The sequence below is a fragment of the Macrobrachium rosenbergii genome, chromosome 33 (assembly GCF_040412425.1).
Source record: "Macrobrachium rosenbergii isolate ZJJX-2024 chromosome 33, ASM4041242v1, whole genome shotgun sequence".
Taxonomy (NCBI): domain Eukaryota; kingdom Metazoa; phylum Arthropoda; class Malacostraca; order Decapoda; family Palaemonidae; genus Macrobrachium; species Macrobrachium rosenbergii.
The window spans coordinates 5,732,120-5,751,744 of record NC_089773.1 but is presented as its reverse complement, the minus strand read 5'-3'; the positions used below and the strand labels follow the sequence as shown (position 1 = coordinate 5,751,744).

The 19,625-nt window shown below is 42.8% G+C and overlaps 1 protein-coding gene across 2 annotated transcripts; it reads right to left on the bottom strand.

Annotated features, from left to right (window-relative positions):
• Positions 1-350: 350 nt before the first annotated feature.
• LOC136855839 (gastrula zinc finger protein XlCGF57.1-like) lies at positions 351-19,367 on the bottom strand. Of its 2 annotated transcripts, XR_010858147.1 has the most exons (4): positions 19,254-19,367; positions 12,440-14,441; positions 5,873-6,088; positions 351-831 (listed from the first exon to the last, which is right to left on the bottom strand). XR_010858147.1 is itself a non-coding variant. In XM_067133198.1 (2 exons), exon 2 carries the CDS (start codon positions 14,180-14,182, stop codon positions 12,872-12,874), a length of 1,311 nt encoding a protein of 436 aa, XP_066989299.1. In that variant the 5' UTR covers positions 14,183-14,441; positions 19,254-19,367; the 3' UTR covers positions 6,151-12,871. The 2 variants fall into 2 exon arrangements, 1 of the variants encoding a protein (XP_066989299.1); XM_067133198.1 differs by lacking the exons at positions 351-831; positions 5,873-6,088 and having other exon boundaries at positions 6,151-14,441.
• Between the last annotated feature and the right edge of the window lie 258 nt (positions 19,368-19,625).

Here is a 19,625-nt window from a genome sequence, read left to right as displayed (position 1 = left end):
GGCAGCTGTATTGCTATCCCAGGGGCGCATCTTGCCGTTCTCCTGATGGTGATAGGGAGAGGAGGGTCTCCTGATTATGCTTAGCAATGGTTTCCGTTCGAGGATGGCGAGGGCCTCCTTATATTGGAGGCGGTGATGGTCGTTGTTGCCATTTAGGATTTTTGTGCTCCTTATGATCTGCTGGCATTAGGGGGCATTGCCATGCTCCCTCATTTAGTGTTGGTATACCAGCCCTTTGTGTAGGTGAAGGGCGATTCTCTTGGAGAGTCGAGCTGCAGTCATGCTGATGCATGAATGATAGCATCCAATCTCGGCATGATGTTTGGTAACCACTCTTCACCGCTTTGTGGGATCATCACTAACAACGGGACTGTTCCTCATGAGGTACTGGACAGTGTTCCGATCCTTGTACTAGATCATAAGGCAGACTCATTTGTCAATATCAGTAGGTTTTACATGGGTGCTGATGATATTCTTCTGGGCTGCCTTGTCTTTCTTGTATTCTGTGTTCATGTAGCCCCTGTAGAACAGTCTAATGGTGCTCTCACTCTCATGGCAGGCATGATTCTCCTGACTATTCCACCTGTTAACTGCGTTTCTCATCACCCTGGAAACCTGACAGTAAGAACATCTGTTATCCATCAGGGTTTGGGCAATGTGTTGAAGCTCATTGCAAGTGGTATTCCTACAAGACCAGTGTGAGAGTGCATGTCATGTGTAGACATTCATGACCTAGGATTTAAATTTTTCTGGGGTTCACTATTGCCATTGAGGTAGAGCCTGATGAATGTGGGCTTACGATGGACCAGTATGTGAAAGCCTTGAGGAGACCTGAAGAAAGCACATAAACCAAAAAATTATAATATAACTTTTTCTCCTAAAATAGTAATAAAACCAATGGAAACAGATATCCAGAACATCAGAGAAATAGTAGAGGAACAAACCATTGACAAGAATGATTATGTGATGGGAGAAGAGATTACTCTATCACCAATAATAGGTGCAGCAAGAGTAAACGAAAAAACGACACATGAAAATACATGTGGACGTCATGAATCTTTCACTGAACTTTGCAACAAAAACAAAAGTATAACAAAAGACAGTTTAACAAACACTATACAAAATTTTATAAGATACAGAGATAAAGAAACTACTAATTTGGACACTCACAAAAAGGGCTGTTTGTGCATTGGACACCTAATATCTTATAAACAAATAAATGTCATAAATAAAATTTTAGGAAAAATGTAAATTGATGATCCACAGAAAGAAAATAACACGAAGACATTAATGTAATATTTTCAATAATTATATTATGCAACAATGGAATGTAAATGGTCTACAGACCAGATTACATTTGGGAGAAATACAACGATGACTAAGGGAATTTGCACCAATGATATTATGTTTACAACATGTCAACAAAACAAAGTATGGCAAAGTCATACTTATTACAGTTTTATAACCACTTCTGGCTTCGAAATTTATTTCCTGATGAATGGCATAAAGTTATAATTATTCATATCCCCAAACCTGGAAAAGATCCTAGTAATATAAACAATTACAGACAAATTTCTGTAACAAGCTGTTTATGGAAATTACTAGAAAAAATAAACGCTCCACTAACATGGCACATTCAAGAAAATAAAATTTTGACTCCCACTCAATTTGGGTCACAATGTAACAGATCTAAACTGGATTCTCTATCTAACCTGGACGACCACAAACGAAGAGGATTTGAATGAAAACAAATTACAATAGCCGTCTTTTTTGACAATGGAAAGGCATCTGATACTACATGGAGATACGCAGTATTAAAAATGTTGCATAAAAACAGCATCCATGGACAATTACCTAGGTTTATCCAAAACTTTTTGACAAATTGCACTTTTCAGGTGAGAATTGATGTATTGTCAAGTTCATTTCCACTTGAAAATGGTGTTTCACAAGAAGCGTCCTTAGTGGCACACTTTACTTTAGCAATAAATGGTATCAGTAATAATCTACCTATTGGAATTAAAAGTAACTTGTATATGGATGATTTTGCCATATTCAGTATCTCACATAAAACATGAATTGCAAATTATTAATAAAACTATAACAAAAACAGATGAATGGACCTCATCTGTAGGCTTTGAATTTTCTATACAAAAGACTCAAGCAGTAATGTTTTATAAAAAATAAAAAGTGGAAAAGAAGTGAAGAAAAAGTTTTAAAAATCAGAAATCATTCCATACCAATTGGCCAAACAGCAAAATTTTTGGGATTAGTATTTGATACTCATTTGAACTGGAAAGCCCACATAACATACATGAAATCAAAATGTAAAAGAGCATTAAACCTAATTAAAAAACCATGAAACACTAATCGGGAAGCCAATACACATACCCTTACCATACTGGATAAAGTAACAGTGCTGTCAGTCATTGATTATGGAAACGAAATATATGGCTCGGCATCACAAGCAACGCTGAAAACGTTAGACTCGGTTCATAATGAAGGCCTAAGAATATATTCAGAAGCTTTTTGATCATCACCAAAGTCTTCTTTACAAGTTGAATGTGGTGAACTACCTCTCTCTCCATAGAGAGCTAATAACAATGAAGAGTGCTCTGAGAATTCAGACAAATGATTCTGCAACCAAAAAATTATTTGGATTAAGAGATGTTTATAAACAATCATCCACCTCCTTTCCCAATTAGAGCTAGAAGATTGTTGAGTTGCTGAATATAAATATATATACAATTATCTTTAATGGTAAAATTACCTCCTCCTTGGACAACGAATAAAACGAGAATTTGTACACACTTAAAATATTTATCAAAAAGTTATTCATATACCCCAGAACACCATAGACAACATACAGTAGAACATATAACCCGAAAAGGTCCACATTACGCAATATACACTGACGGATCTTAGTTTACAATACGGAGTGGGATATGCTGCAGTATCCCCAGACAAAACATATCAGTTCTCTCTACAAGATAATGCCTTGGTATTTACAACTGAGTTACGCGCAATAGCATCAGCCATAAAAATAATTAAAGCATCAGCCATAAAAAATAATTAAAAAGCCTCAATTAATAATTCTTTATGTAAAGTAATGATTTATATAAAATAAATTCCAGACTCCAGAAGTGCTATAGAAGAAGAAGGAGCCATTCAAAGCTATAATAATAAGATATATAAAAACAATCATTGTAAGTAAATGGCAAAATATATGGAATGAAGAACCTGAACACAATAAATTAAAACAGATAAAATCCGGTGTTGGAAAATCAGCTCTAGCTGGGCTGGCATTTCCTGAGTGGGGATCATGGGAGAGGCAAGGATGAAACTTGTCCAAACAACCGAAGCAGCTGGCAGGCAGTATCGAGACACCTAGCGTCTCGACACCGAGACAACTGGGTGGCTCGGCACTTTCTCTCTTCCTGTACCTCTCGTCAGGAGAGAGCTCATGATTCGTGGAATTCGAGTGACCTACGAGACTCCCAAAAATCGGGAGCGGCTGCTTTCGGTTTCCTAAGAAATCGAAAAGAGCCAGGCACAGAACCAGTCTTAGACGCAGACTTCTAAGACTGGCAACAAGGGCAAGGCCTCGAGAGACCACGCTCTCGCGGCACCGAAAATGCGAGACCTCAGAGGAGAATGTGAACCAGTTCCCGCCCTCGGGCAGTTAGAGCCAACGAGAAAAACTTGTCTCCCAGAAGAGAGCCAGTCCCTTAGAAGTCCCGCAGAACTCCTGAAGGGAATCTCTTCCCTGCTTCTTCTGGTGTTCGAATTGATAGGATCAAGACAGCAGGCTGGGAGCCTGACCGAGCACTGGTCAGCACTTGGGGAGCACTTGCAGTGCTGGCAGGAAGAGCTGAGACACCTGGGTGCCTCGGCCCTTTCTCTCTGGAGTACTCTCCAGACCAGATTGAGATACTCGATATTCCACAGAATCTCGAGCACTCGAAGCGGCTCACGAACGAGCGCCCGAAGCAGCCTCCGTCTTAGAGACAGAACCTCTAGGACTGGGAACGGGATCGCAAACCAAGGTCTGCGCGCCCGTGGCTACCAAAACACAAAACCCAGAGGTATGCAAATTGGTTCCCTAACCCAAATGTCGGGAAGAGCCAACGAGAGACCCACTGCCTCCTCGGAAGGAGGCAGTCCCTAGATGTCCAAGGGCATCAAGGGGAAAGAAGCAGCCTTCCTCTCCTTCGGCTGACGGAGGTATATCTGGTTCCCGGGACCCTCGAATCTCAGGAAAGGAAGGGAAGAGGCAGCAGAAGGCAAAATCAAAGATAAGTTGAAGAAGACGGCAACTACTTCCACATGGCAACTTCCTTCACCTTCACTCCGACAACTTCTACAGGATGGTGGACACGAGACATCGTAACCTCCAGGGCAGCTAGGCAAGGTCACAACGGAAGCAGCCCAGGACACGACCACCAGAAGAAGCAGCAGGCACGATCAGGACAGCTGATGCAGGAGCTATGGAAGTGGTTCGGAGGGCAGGAGCTACGGATGCGGTTCTGAAGGCAGGAGTTACGGAAGCGGTTCGGAAGGCAGGAGCTACGGAAGCGGTTCGGAAGGCAGGAGCTACAGCAACGGCCAGGAACGTCACATGAAAGTCACCAGCAGCGCAGCGACAGGAACGATCAGGATGGCTGCGGCAGGAGACCAGAAAGAGCTGCCCAGAGACTGTCGTCGAGTTAACAGGAGCAGATGGACCACAGATAAACCAGGGGCAGTGCCAAAGTATACATGAAAGCCAACAATGACAGCGATCAATCCACACCGGAGGGAACAGAATCGGAACAATCCTAACGTGGAACTATGCCATTCTATCCAGGTACTGTGGTCAATCCCGAAGCAACACTGAATGAATGTCGGGGCTCCTTCATACAAAGATATCCCAACTGAAATATCCAGCCAACTACTACTGTGCCTGCGATGCTCACTGTCAACCTGAAAGAAAGAGCAAAGATGATTAGTAGAGGGAGACTCCTCTCACTCCGAGGGGAACTGCTCTATGCAGCGAGAGGAGACCCCTTAGAAGAGGTTGCCTGACCGCCTGTGGCCCCCCTCCCCCCATCATGGTCTTCACCAGATGAGCAAGCGAAGGAGAGAGATCTCTACCGAAGGAGAGATAAGGAAGAACCTACAGGGAGAGAGAAGGAAGGAGGGGAGGCCACCAAGGGCGCCATGGAAGCGAAACTTACCGACGACACCCGCAGCCTCCCGCCACCCCCGCAACTCTCTATAGCGCAGGCGGCGAAAACAACACTCAGCACAAGTAGGAAGGAAGTAGACATGCCCTTGTACACAGAGGGCTTGAGCCCAAGAAGGGGAGCAAACTCTTATGTTTCGATCAATGTAGGGAACAAAGATATTACATCCCAATCTAATATCTCCGAACATACAGTATCTAAATAAACGGATACTGGAAGCAAAGTATTACCAGTCAGTTACGCCCCTCTAAATACGCCTTCGGTCGTCAAACCCAAGACCCAGATGCAGGGGAACGACGGCTTATACAAGGCTATCACAAATCGTGGGTTTGTATTAATAAATACCAAACATATGCAATATATACACAAAAATACAGAGAGATCCCACCAGGACAATAAAGAGCTTAATGACAGTCAGGCAAAGAGATCCGAAAGCACGTCTGCAACGCATGACAGCCAAAAGCAAACTGGAATGTTTACATCCGGGCAGGTGGGTATTCCCACCTACCCGACTTGTTCAAGAGTTTACCTGCCGTGTCCAGCTTCACCGTAAGTAATTCCTAATGTAAAGGACTGGTGGTTTGTATATCATGTCGGAACATATTACTGTATATATATTCATCTAAATAAAGTACTGCCATAGTCCTTACGTATTTTTCTGGTACTCTTGGTTATGGTTAGTGTTGCTGGATGTCTGAATCTGTCCGACAGTCGTTCGAACTGTTCTAGTTCTCGTTTTCGTTGGTTTAGCAATAAAACAAAAATCGTCCCTTAGATAAGACAAAGTCCCTGCCAGCTGGTATCATTCTCTTCATCATCAAATTCTGCCTTATCTCTTCTTTAACGAATTCTTGATATACCTTATCCTATGAGAGAAGTTGTGGATGGAAATGAACCAGATATTGGTCGGGTTACTTAAATGTAAGCATGGTTAGAAAAATAATTTATTGGTTTGTAAACTGTAAATTCAATAACTATACTCTATAATCAATTAGCCTACAGGGGTCAAATTCGTAATGTGATTTACAAAACAAGAAAAATAGTATTTTTGTCATAAAATTAAGTTTCATATATACTTACCAAGTAATTACATAGCTATACTTTCTACTCAATTGGCAGTTAAAAATTTTAAGTTCACAGTTGAGATTCAATTGTTTTAAGTGTAGGTAACTACCCCACCCTCTGTCAGGGAACGATAGGTTCAACAAAACAGAGAAAATCAGTTCTTTTATGCTTAATGTCCATCAGAGGGGAGGAGGGAGGGCTCTGATCTGTATTTACTTGGTAAGTATATATAAAACTTAATTTTATCATGAAAATACCATTTTCATATGTGTAACTTACCAAGTAATTACATAGCTGAATACCACATTGATAGGTGGTGGGATAAATGGACATACTCTCTTTCAAAAACAGTCAGATATGAAGATGAATCTGAAAACATGAAATCTGTTAGCATTGGCAAAATATTTGTTGTATCCTTACCTGGTAAGAGAACCACAGCAGGAGATTACTGCCTTTTGGTCAGTGCTCACCTTGACCTGTAGTAACTTAGTGGAATAGCCAAGATAAGTCCCTTCTTTAAAGAGGGAGCTTTTGAGTAAAGGAGTTTTCCGAATGCTCAAAGGCGACAAAGAAGAAATTTTGCCCTTGGCCTGGGTGCAGTACCAAATCAAAAAAGACCAAATAAAATTGTTACCTAGAAACCATAAAAATTAAAAACCATCATACCACTTCCACAGATTGGTGGGCACTCCGGGTACATGTAACCATTCCCAAAAAGAACTCAACACCCAAAATTCAAGTCGAAGAAGCTATGGATGGGAAGGGGTGCTTCCTATGCTTCTTCCCCAAGACCGACAGCCACCATAAACCTAGGGTACTGCAATTCTCAAACGTCGTCTTTATTTCTTTCAAATAGTGCTCGGCAAAAATGAAGTTGCAGTTCCAGTATGTCAACTGGAGGATAGCTGAGAGTGACATATTATGTCCCAATGCGTAGGAAATGGCCACAGCCCTAATCTTGTGTGCCCTCACCTTAACAGAAGGCAGATCATCTTCCTGTATTTGAGAGTGCCTCTAAAACAAGGCTTCTAAGAAAGAATGACTATGTATTCTTTGAAATCGGCTTAGACAGGTTTCTCACAGAACACCAGAGGTTACTGGCAGGTCCCCTGATCTTCATCCTGTCTAAATAATACCTCGGAGCTCTTACTGGACACAGGACTCTTTTCCTCCTCTTCTGGTCCTAGAATATCCATAAGATTTCTAATGGAGAACAAGCGTGGCCTGGGATTAGATGGAGACTCATTCTTAGCTAGGAAGCCAAGCAAAAAGGAACAGACAGCAACTCCTTGTGAAAAATCAATGCGTTTGTCAATTGCTTACAGTTCGCTCACTTGTTTAGCCGTGGCCAAGGCCTAGGAAAAGAGTTTTCTTTGTTAAATTCTTAAGAGAAATGGAACAGAGAGGTTCATAAGCAGGGCCCATTAACCATTTCAGCACCACATCTAAGTTCCATGAAACAGAGACGTCTCGCAGCTGCTTAATAGTCTCGAAAGACCTAATCAGATTACTAAGGTCTTGGTTAGAACCTCAGTCTACTCCCCTGTGCTTAAAACTGACCCCAACATCAATCTGTAGCCTCTAATAGTCAATGAAGAGAGCTTCTTATTGTTCCTTAAGAAAAGAAGGAAATCCACTATTTGAGCTACAGTGGTCTTAGGAGATGAGACACTATTGTCGCTGCACCACTCGCGGAAGATGGCCAATTGGCCCGGTAGACTCTGCTGGTAGACGGCAGCTTCCACAGCTTGTTTTGAAAACCCCTTTGCTATGAAAAGTTTCTGATAGTCTGAATCCTGCCAGAGTTAGAGTGGATAGGCCCTGATGAAATTTCCAGAGGTGGAGCTGTTTGAGAAGCTGTGGACTTCGAGGAAGTAGCCTTGGAAAGTCCACAAGAAGCTTCAGAAGGTCCAGGAACCATTCCTTGAGTGGCCAGAAGAGAGCTATCAGTGTCACTGACACGGTCTTGTGAGCCTGGAACTTGTTGAGCACTGCTCTCACCATGTTGAAAAGGGGGGAGGCGTAAAGGCCCAGGTTCGACCAGTTAACTAGCATGACATCCGTTGCCCATGCCTGTGGGTCTGGAACTGGCGAGCAAAATAGAGAAAGGTGGTAATTCCTCAATGTGGTGAGAAGGTCCACTATTGGTCCGCCCCACAACTTCCAAGATTGTTGCAGACTGTTGAATTCAGAGTCCATTCTGTCAGAGGACTCGTCCTCATCAACTTAGTTCGTCTGCCCGGACATTCATCCTCCCTTGGATGAATCTCGTGATTATCCTGACCTGAATCTGGTCCGCCCAAATGAGCAGTTCTCTTGCTGCCTCGCACAGAGAGAACGAGCGAGTTCCGCCCTGCTTCTTGATGTATGAGAGAGCCGTGGTGTTGTCCAAATGAATCACCATGGTTCTGTCTGTGACTGCTTCCACAACATGCTTCTAGCCTAAATGGATGGCCGACAACTCCTTGATGTTGGTGTGCAACTTCCTTTGCTCTGGGGACCAAGTGCAGGAAGCTTCTAGGGTACCCAAAAGTGATTCCCAACCTTGGTCCAAGGTGTCTGCATAAAAGGAGAGGTCGGGGCTCGGAATGTTAAGAGACTTTTCCTCTGACAGTCTGTCTCTAGACGTCCACCACCAGAGGTCCTCCTTTACCTCTGCCTTACTAATCAAAAACATCACTGTGTTTGGTTGCTCTCTTCTGTTCCAGCTTGCCCTTAGGAAAAATTGGAGGGGCCTCATATGAAGTCTTCCTAGCTTCACAAACTGTTCGATGGATGAGAGGGTTCCCAGAAAACTCATCCACCGATTCACAGTGCAAACTGGAAGAGAAAGGAGATCTGAGTCGATCTTAGGCAGGACTCTATCCTCTTGGAGGAGAGAAAACCCCCAAAACTCACAGAGTTGATCTTCACCCCTAAATAGAGAATCTCATGAGTAGGACTAGTTGAGACTTCTGATTTATCAAAAGTCCAAGTTTCTTGGGAAGGAGAAGGGTCACTTATAGATCCTTCGTGCATTGTTCCTGTGACGGGAAGCGGAGGAGCTAGTCATCCAGGTATAGGCAAATGTTTATACCTATCAGGTGAAGCCATTTCACAAGAGGGGATAGGACTCGCATGAATAGCTGAGGTGCAGTGGAAAGACAGAATCAAAGCCCTCGAAACTGAAAGACTGCCCCCACAGACAAATCTCAGGTATTTCCTGGACTCCGGATGGGCTGGAATGTGGAAATACGCGTCTTGCATATCTAGTGTTATCATCCAGTCCCCCTGCTGGATGGAGGATAACACTGACTGATCAGTGTCCATCTAGAAATTTGTTTTTTGAATGTAGCAGTTCAAGGCGTTCACGTCGAGGACAGGTCTCCACACCCCGATGAATTGGGGACAACAAACAGTCGGTTGTAAAAACCTCTTGAAGAACTATCCTCCACTACTTCTATGGCTTTCTTTCTTAGGAGAGCTGACACTTCCTCCCTGAGAGCTACAAACCTCTCGGAGCCCTCTGAGTATGCTGTCAATGTGATTGGCAAAGTCACAAGAGGTTACTCTTTGAAAGGAACTGAGTAACCCTCTTTTAAAACTTTGACTGTCCAAGGTTCAGCACCTTTGGCACTCCACCTCTTCCAAAAGAGAGAGAGTCTGAAAAAAAAGTTAAGTATACCTGGCCCCTACAGGTGCAAGAAGGAGGGGGAAAGTCACTTTCTGGAAGAGGGTTTGCTGAAAGTCCTCTTGACAGACCTTGCTGAAAACCGCACCCTGGAACGGGGTCTAGAGAAGCCCTGTCTGCCTCCTCGAAAGGGCTGCTGCTGTAGAGGAGATACCGACATGGATGAAAATGAAGCAGAGGGTTCCTTGGGGCACTTCACTGACTGGGCTAGAAGATCCTGTGTGGATTTCTTCTGCAAGTCGGTGTCAATCTCCTTAACCGCTGACTGTGGGACCAAGAAATGTCTGCCCAAAGGGGAGCACAGAAGAGCAGATTTCTGGACAGGCATAACTCCTTTTGTGGTGAAGGAGCACAACAGCTCCCTCTTCTTGAGGACTCCTAAAGCAAAAAGAGCCGCCAGCTCAGAGGAGCCATCCCTTACTGCCTTATACACGCAGGATAAGACACCTAGCCAATCAGAAGACAAGTACATCATGTTCTTCAATCTTTCTAGCTAGTGCTCCTATCATCCAGTCCAGAAAACTGAACATCTCAAGAACCTTAAATAGGTGTTTCATCAAGTGGTCGAATTCTGACAAGGCGAAGAATACCTTTGCTGAAGAAAAAGCTGAAGATCTCACAAAGTCAATTAATCCTGAGAAGTCACCTTGGGAGGAGGCAGCACCTCCCAAGGATGGAACTTCTCCCGTAGAATAGAAGAAGTATCTCCTAACTGTCAATCTTGCTGGAGGAAAAACAAAAGCAGCCTTCCCTTGCTCCCTCTTACAGACAACCAATCCTCTACTTCCTTGAGAGCCTTCCTAGCTGAGGAAGAGAGAACCACCTTCGGTAGGCAAGAGCTAGAGTCTGTCTGATTCCTCATCAGAAAGGTAGAGGCGGATGAAACCGGAGCAGCTGGCTGGAAATGCGAGGGGAAAGACGCTAAAAAATACTTCATCAAAGAAGCATATGCAGCAGGAGTAGGCTCCTGGACAACCTCTTCCTCTTCAGAAGACACTGGAGACAAAGCGGCCTCTCGAGAAGGCTTATGCGAGGTTGGCGCCTTGTGCAGCAAGCCAAGCACATCATCCAATTGTTTCTTGATGTGTGCAAAAGACGGATCCTCTGACACTCAGGCAGGCGAAGCAGAAGAATAGGAGTGCTCCGTTGGCGCTGGGCGCCCAGATGACGCCGAGCGCTTACAAGATGGGAGCTCTGGAGAATAAGACGGGTGCTTAGGAGTCCGAGACTGGCGTTCAGAGACTAGATGGCACTCTGGCGATACACTGACTGCTCATGTGGGTGCCCAGAAGATGAGCATTTGCTGGAAGAGCGCTTAGAAACCAACAACTGATGCTCAGAATGGGGGCGAACGGGAGAATAATGAGTCAGGCTGCACCACTTACTGCAACCTGGTTGCGGACTAAGAACAGGGTCTCTAGAGCGCTTGGGAGAAATGGGAGAGGGCTCTCTACCATGACGTCTCTTTAAAGAACGAGACTTGCCCAGATAGCATAACACATGTCTCTTCCCCAGACTGGAGAGATCAGAATCCAACGACAACTGGTGGGCACTCACAGTGACGCCTTTCCAATGGCTGTAGGAACTATGCACCATAGAATCGGATGAGGGGGCGACTATGTCCCAGGTTCAGGGGAGCGTGACAGTGACCTTTGTCTAGGAGAATCAGCGGGTCGGACAGCCACTTCCTCCACTGGCAATGGCACTGACACTGACACTTGTTTAAAACTTTGAACTTCATCCATCAGGACCTTAAATTATTCCCCTAATTTTGATACAGTGTTGACTACAAGATCAAATTTATGGTCAAATTTACTGTCAAGGCTGGCTATGGCATCGGGATCAGAAGCATGGGAGCCAGGAACAGGAGTTGATGGAAAAATATTTGGAGGACTAAGGATGGGGGATGATACAAGGGCAGGAGTCTTATGGTCTAAGACTTGAATCTTAGAGACAGGTTCTAAACTCACAGTCCTACTCTTGGCTCTAACAGCCACTTTCCTCTTCCCATCCTTATCTAATTTATTCAAATGAGATTTTAAAACTTTCCACTTTTTCTCGTCCCATCCAACACATTCGGCGCACGTAAGATCTTTTGAGAACTCGTCCTCTACACTTAGTGCAAATTGTGTGACTATCATAAGTCACTTTAGTCATATGAGTCTTACATCCTTCACTACTTATCTAACACCTTATCAGCTAGAATCAGACATACTGTAGGAATAACAGCTAAGCTGAAAATCAACAATACTTCAATTCCTTGGAAAAGTGATAAAGAAAACTTCAAACCAAACAACCAAAACATTCGATGTTGCGTCGAACATCGGCAGAAATGAAGTTATTTTCTCTGTTTTGTTGTACCTATCGTTCCCCAACAGGGGGCGGGGTAGTTACCTACACTTAAAACAATTGAATCACTACCAGAAACTTTAAATTTTTAACTGCCAATCAAGTAAAAAGTATAGCTATGTAATTACTGTACCTGGTAAGTTACATATATGAAAATGAATTGTACAGTCAGAATCAGTGACTCAGGTCAGTGAATCATTGGAAGACACCTCATAATCAATCAATGACTTTTATGCCTCCTCCTGTGCCGAGCGATGTTTCATGTCACCATTGGACTCGTAACACAATGGATCCAAAGAGAAAGAGGTATTGCAGTCCTTCCAGACAAATGGCCTCTCTCCTGAGTGGACCTTCTGATGTGACTTCTGTAAAAACACCTTCCCACAGTCAGTGCATCTGAAGGGCTTCTCACCCATATGAGTCAAGAAATGTCACTTCACACTGTTCCTCCTTGAAAATGTTTTCCCACACTCATCGCAAGCAAATGGCTTCTCCCTAAGGTGGAGCCTCATGTGGCTCTTGAGAGACGATATATGGGAGAATAACTTCATACAGTCCTTTCACACTAAGGCCCTCTCCCCGTGTGGATCACCATGTGAGTCTTGAGATGTGATTTCAGGGAGAACGACTTCCCACAGTCCTTGCAAGCGAAGGCCCTCTCCCCGCTGTGGGTAACCATGTGCCGCTTAAGATTCGATTTCTGGGAGAACGACTTCCCACAGTCCTTGCAGGCGAAGGCCCTCTCCCCTGTGTGGATCACCATGTGGTCCTTGAGATGCGATTTCTGGGAGAACGACTTCCCACAGTCCTTGCAAGTGAAGGCCCTCTCCCCCCTGTGGATTGCCATGTGGAACTTGTGACTTGATCTATGGGGGAACGATTTCCCACAGTCACTGCACGTATATGGCCTCTCCCCGGTATGGATCCGGAAATGTTCTTCCAGATGGCTCCTCCAGGAAAAGCCTTTCCCACATTCCCTGCATACGAAGGGCTTCCCCTTATCGACTTCCTTTCTGATAGGCAGCAAATTGCCTTCATCTCCAAATGCTGACATAAAATCCTCCCCCATGTGGATAGCTATGTGGGCCTTGAGATGTGATTTCTGGGAGAACGACTTCCCACAGTCATTACAGGCGAAGGCCCTCTCGCCTGTGTGAATCACTATGTGGTGCCTGAGACTTGATTTATGGGAGAACGACTTCCCACAGTCCTTGCAGGCAAAGGCCCTCTCCCCTGAGTGGACTGCCATGTGGTCCTTGAGATGTGATTTCAGGGAGAATGATTTCCCACAGTCCTTGCAGGTGAAGGCCCTTTCCCCCCTGTGGATTACCATGTGGCGATTGAGATTAGATTTCTGGGAGAATGACTTCCCACAGTCCTTGCATGTGAAGGCCCTCTCCCCCCTGTGGATAGCCATGTGGTACTTGAGATACGATTTCTGGGAGAACGACTTCCCACAGTCATTGCACATATACGGCCTCTCCCCGGTATGGCTACGGAAATGTTGTTCCAGCTGGCTCCTCCAGGAAAAGGCTTTCCCACATTCCCTGCACACAAAGGGCTTCCCCTTATTGGCTTCCTTTCTGAAGGGCAGCGAATCGCCTTCATCTCCGAATGCTGTCGTAAACTCCTCACAGTGATGCTTCATGTCGCCATCAGACTCATAACACACCTCCACTTCTGTCTTCATTTCTGTTTTGATTTCCATCATTGGATCCAAAGAGACAGAGGTACAGCTGGCTGGGGCATCACTGCCCACTAAACCTACATTTTCATTCTTGACGAGAGACTGGGATATTGGATTCTCGGTCTCGCTTTTCAACTGATATTCCAAGATGCTCATTTTAGCCACTGGTCCTTCAATGTCCTTTTTCATTTACAGGGATTACCAACTTTTTTCCTCTTTTTTTATTGTTAACTGCTTCTATCCCTCTTATACCTGTCCTATTTTATTTTCTCCCTTTTCTCCTTTCACCAATGCACAAATCTGATATCTAGAATTTTTTATGTTTACTATTTTAGGAAATTATTCAACACCTCACAGGAAACTGCACTTGAATTCATTGCTGGACATCCGCTCGTTTCTGAAACCTGGACAATGCAAACCAACGACTTCTTCTTCAAGGACGGTAAGTCTGAAATATGAGAAGGTAAAAGATTATTAGAAAATTTTACATAAAGCTGGAGCTTTTAATTTATTGTTCATAGAAAACCTATCAATCATACTGAGACCACACTGAGGTCATGATTTCCCAAGTCTTCCAGACAACCAGTTGTCTACACATAAGTGTCTGTAAACCAACAGTTCATTGGAACTGCTTTGCTCATTCTGCTGTGTGTCTCGCAAGACTCTCCACTCTGATGAACATAATCTTGCTGTCAAGTAACCTGTAACATGGATGTTAAGTGATGCTGTATGCCTCAAGTACTCCCTGAAATAATGTTGTACCACTTAATAATAATTTGTTAACAAGAGGTTTTGCATTCCAAATTCTTACATACATCCCTCAGGGTATATCTTCATCATTACAGCATAATTTTTCTTGGTTCCCATACCATGATTTCTTCAATATACTTTTAAGAGTAATTTCTTGCGGTTTTCTTTTGACAAAAGGCCCAGTAATAGTCCTGTCAATTGTAGTTAACAAGGAGACTATCTACCTTGTTACAGAGCTTCAGTGACATTGAAAACTTTGGCCTTTACTCCTAAACGTATTATGTTTTCGTGAGCTACGCTCGTTAATAATTTACTTATCACAGTTCTCTTGGGAAGCATTATCCAAAATCCTGGGTCATAAACCTGAGCTTCCATATATTCTATTGTGGATATTTTTCTTTGGAAAATAGCAAATTTTAAAAGTAATTGGTATTTTTCCTAACATATAAACCTCAAGTTCTTTACACAGAGATTTTAGCTTGTGACTGGAGCTGGAACAGCCATTCAAACTTACTGACATGGTACTGAACAGAGACTTACCCATTGGTGGGAGGGGACATCTGGTTTGGCAAAAATCTTACTGAACCTAAATACAATGCAAACCTGCATTCACTGACTTAATTGGCAGTCTCTGGGCAAATCTCTGAACGATCACTGACTTAATGGCAACAGCGACTTACAGTAGATTCGATCTTGCGGTGCCTTTTCAGCGCCATTAACGGCATTTTACAGCGCTGCAACTTGATGTTGCATCAAGTTGCAGCACCAACGGCAAGAATAGGCATCAAGTTAACGGCAGTTTGCTGTAACTTGATGCAGCAACAAGTTATGGCACCAAACATAAAGTTATGGTGCTGTAAGTGCCATTAAAGCGCCATTAGCGGTGAAAAACCAACTTACGGCGGAAATCAACTGGAACAGATCACCAACCATAAGTTGGCAACACACTGTGGTAGGTTCTGGGGTTAGTTACCCTTCTGGTCCGTAAGGAGCAGAGAAAGGAACCCAGCACCTCTAGCATACTGCACATATGGGATGTAGCAGATGCTAAACTTCTGAACCATTAAGTAAGGAGCTTGTACTCCCCTACTTAACCAGGCTGCAAGAACCCAACTGAAGTGTCAAGAGACAATAAAACAAGTAAATACTGTACAATCAACGAGCTTGCTTAATTATCTGTTCAGCTTTAAAACTAGAAAATTTCTCACTGAAGAGGTACTCAACTTCCTAAATGCCATTCGGACAGATTAAAGACCAGATGTGGTTGATAGAAACCACAACAAAAAAATCAGTCTGAAAATTACATGAATATCACAGACATTGACAATATAAAGGTAACAATAAAAAACATGATAGTATGATCAGTGTACAGGATACTGTAGTATTATCTGATAATAATGATGAACCAGTTGAAAAGAATATATTATTAGAATCCCTTAACAAGAGATATGCCAACGTACAAGACTGTGCAGTATATAACATAACCAGTAGACAAAGTAATGGAGAAGCATTGAGAATAGCAGAAATAAAATTTGAAGGGGTCAAGAATTACTATAAAAAATTAAAATTATGGGCAAAAACAGAATTAACATGGTATTTTCCAAAACCACTACCATGCAAAAAACTATAGTAAATACGGACATACAAAGAAAAATTGCCGAAATACATCTGTATGTGCATATAGGGAATTGAAATTATATTGTGGGAAAGAACAGGCATGCCTATAAAAGAAGCCAAATTAGAATTGAAAGTTAGAGGAATGCATGATCCCACTAAGAAATGTACCTTTTCTTCCATACCAAAAAGAAATATGAAATAAAAATGGAAATAGATTAGGTTAACAAAAACCAAACAGATAAATCTCAAGAAATAAAACAACGACCTCGCAGGAAAAAACTGAAATTGCAAAGAACCAACATATGAATACATATGCTAATATGGGTATTTGTTGAAGTTCACTTGAGATATTAAGGCAAATGGAAGCACAAGAAGATAATGCCTGTACTACAGAAATAACAGAAGAAAATTGTAATGAACTGGAAGTTATAGATAAAAAGAGACCTTTGGAGAGAACTCCATCCAGAACCAAAAAACCAACTAATGTATTATTAGAGAAACATCAGTTAAAATTAAAAACGAAAGAATATACAGTAAACCAAAAAATAAGAATATACCTTTATCTCCTAAAATAATAATAAAACCTATGGAGGCAGATATCCAAAATATCAAAGAAACAGTAGAGGAACAAACCATAGACAAAAATGATTATGTGAAGGGAGAAGAGATTACTCTGTCACCAATAATTGGTGCTGCAAGAGTAAATGAAAACGGAATATATGAAAATACATGCGGATGTAATGGATTTATCCACATTCATCATCAATCAACAAAAACCAGAAAGATTCAACCAGGCAAAAAGCTCAAAGGCAGTCAGGGCAGAGAGCGGGCAACACGTCTGCAGCACACAACGGCCGAAAGCAAATTGGAATGTTTACATCTGGGCAGGCGGTATTAATGGGTCCCGGTCATATTCCCCCTGTACATTTTCCCCCCAGACATATTCCCCTCCGGACATTTTCCCCTCCAGACATTTCCCCATCTGGACATTTTCTTCCCCTGGTACACAGCAAGTTACTCAATTACCCAAGTGATATTTTAAGTGGTTGGGATGCTAGTTATGCCAATTCTGTTGATAATCTCGTTATCACAGTGTACTTGGACAGTGGCGTCCAGGGCCCTGTTAGTTGACACCAAATCTCGGTACAGCCTGCGCACGACATGGAAGTAATCAAAACAAGTTGGGGTGGAGACAAGATTTGTTACGAAGGCTACATATACACGAAAAAAGAGACAAAAGAGACATGTATTGATGGGAGCGTACACATCACGAGGGAGTACAACTTCTATACTTGCCACAATCAAGAAACTCCAGAACCTGTGAGAATACATCTAGGAAGAGAAGAGTCTATCAAAAGAAATATCAGACATCAGAAGCAGGGTTCACTCCCCAAGGAACCAGTATCGCTGGGAGAATTTCACCTGCCTGATGAATGGTCAGCAACAGGCGGCGAGCACCCACAGCCCTTTCTGATACATGACAGTGGACGACAATCTTCAAACAGGATACTTGTTTTTGCAGTGGATAATGTTCTGCAACACTTAGCTATATCTGATACATGGTACATGGATGGTAACTTTCTTTAGCCCAAATATATTCATGCAGCTGTATGTTATTCGTGTGCCACTTAGCAGTTCTTCAGTTTCAGCTATTTGTGCTTTGCTACCCAACAAACAACAGCGAAGCTATGAAGTTGTTATCAAGGCAATAGTTTATGCTTTGCTACCCAACAAACAACAGGAACTATGATTTGTTATCAAGGCAATAGTAATCACATAAGAAAACTGGGATTTATGCTGTTCCAACTGTTGTAATCACCAACTGTCAGAAGCCATGGATGCTGTTCAAGCATCTTGGCGGAAAGTTCAAGATCTTGGTCTTGTGCAAAGATATAAAAACCAGGAGGAAATCAAACACTTTGTTCGTATGCTCAATGGTCTAGTATTTCTACCCTTGACTGATGTTGAGGAGGGCACAGCATTTCTGAAAAACACAACTCTTGAAGGGCTAGAAGAACTCGTTGATTACTTTGATTCAGTTTATGTATCTGGAAGCATTCGCTGTATAAAGCCACCACCCAATGTTCTATCAGTAAGAATCCATCGCCATCCACCTCTTTTTCCTCCACAAATTTGGAATGTGCACGATGTTACCCTGGCAAGGGGGGACCGCACAAATAACATGTGTGAGAGCTGGAATAATGCGTTCCCTCACTTGGTTGGCCACAAGCATCCCTCTTTGTGGACACTCATTGATGCATTAAGGAACTGTTCTTTGGTGTCCCTTCCCTTGTTTCAGGAGGAGCATGGTCAGCCTCCCAAAAAACGTGTTAAACGGTCCACAAGACAACTTCAGGAGCGGCTCTTTGAGATATGCGTAGCTCGACAAGGTGGTCAGAAGACTGTAGAACAAACTTTGAGGGCTGTTGGTTATTGTATTCGACCCTAAATATATGAATGTATTGAATATTTTGATCCTTAATGCAAAAAATAAACTAGTATTAATGACACTTTTCTTCTGTATTTGACCCTAAATATCCCACATGAATATTTTAATCTTTATTGCAATTATGTTTTTATCAGTTTTTACTGTTCAGTAAAAATACTGAGAAACAAACTAACTTTGGCCCTTATTGTATACAGTAGGTAAATGTCCAGAGGGGAAAATGTCCGGGGGGGGAATATGTTAGAGGGAAAAATGTCTGGGGGGGGGGGAATATGTTCAGGGGGGAAAAATGTCCTACACTCAGTACTCCCGCCTCCCGGACGTTAGTTAACTGCCTAACCACCTTGTTCGAAAGTTCAACGGCCGTTTCCAGCCTACGCTGAAAGTAATTCCTAATGTAAAGGACCGAACTTGCAACCTTTTGCAAACTCATTTACTGGAACTTACGCCAAAATAGACGCTTTTCGTGTTAAGTTTACCGCCTCGATTAATCGCCTCAAGATTCTGCCATTGATGATGTTTAATAAGACGTCTTGAATTTCATGCCCGAGTTGTTGTAAGTAGCAGTAGGAGTAGTAATAGGCGAGGTTTGCCTTTGAAACGGCTCCCCTGCTCGGTCTCTTCCTCCTTTGGTTGTGTTTGTTTGAGTTTATTCTCTTTAACACCATAAATCCTTTATGAATTCTTTCCCTATTTTCAATTTATTCTTTCGATAGATCTAAAAATAGGAGTATATTAGCCATCAATTCCTCCTTTTCTTTGATATGGCTGCTGCACAAATCTATATCTATCTATTTCTGACGTCACTATATATGCTTT

Bases quoted from the DNA above. Each gene is read 5' to 3' on its own strand.
- LOC136855839 (XM_067133198.1), bottom strand. From the start codon at position 14,182: ATGAAAAAGGACATTGAAGGACCAGTGGCTAAAATGAGCATCTTGGAA.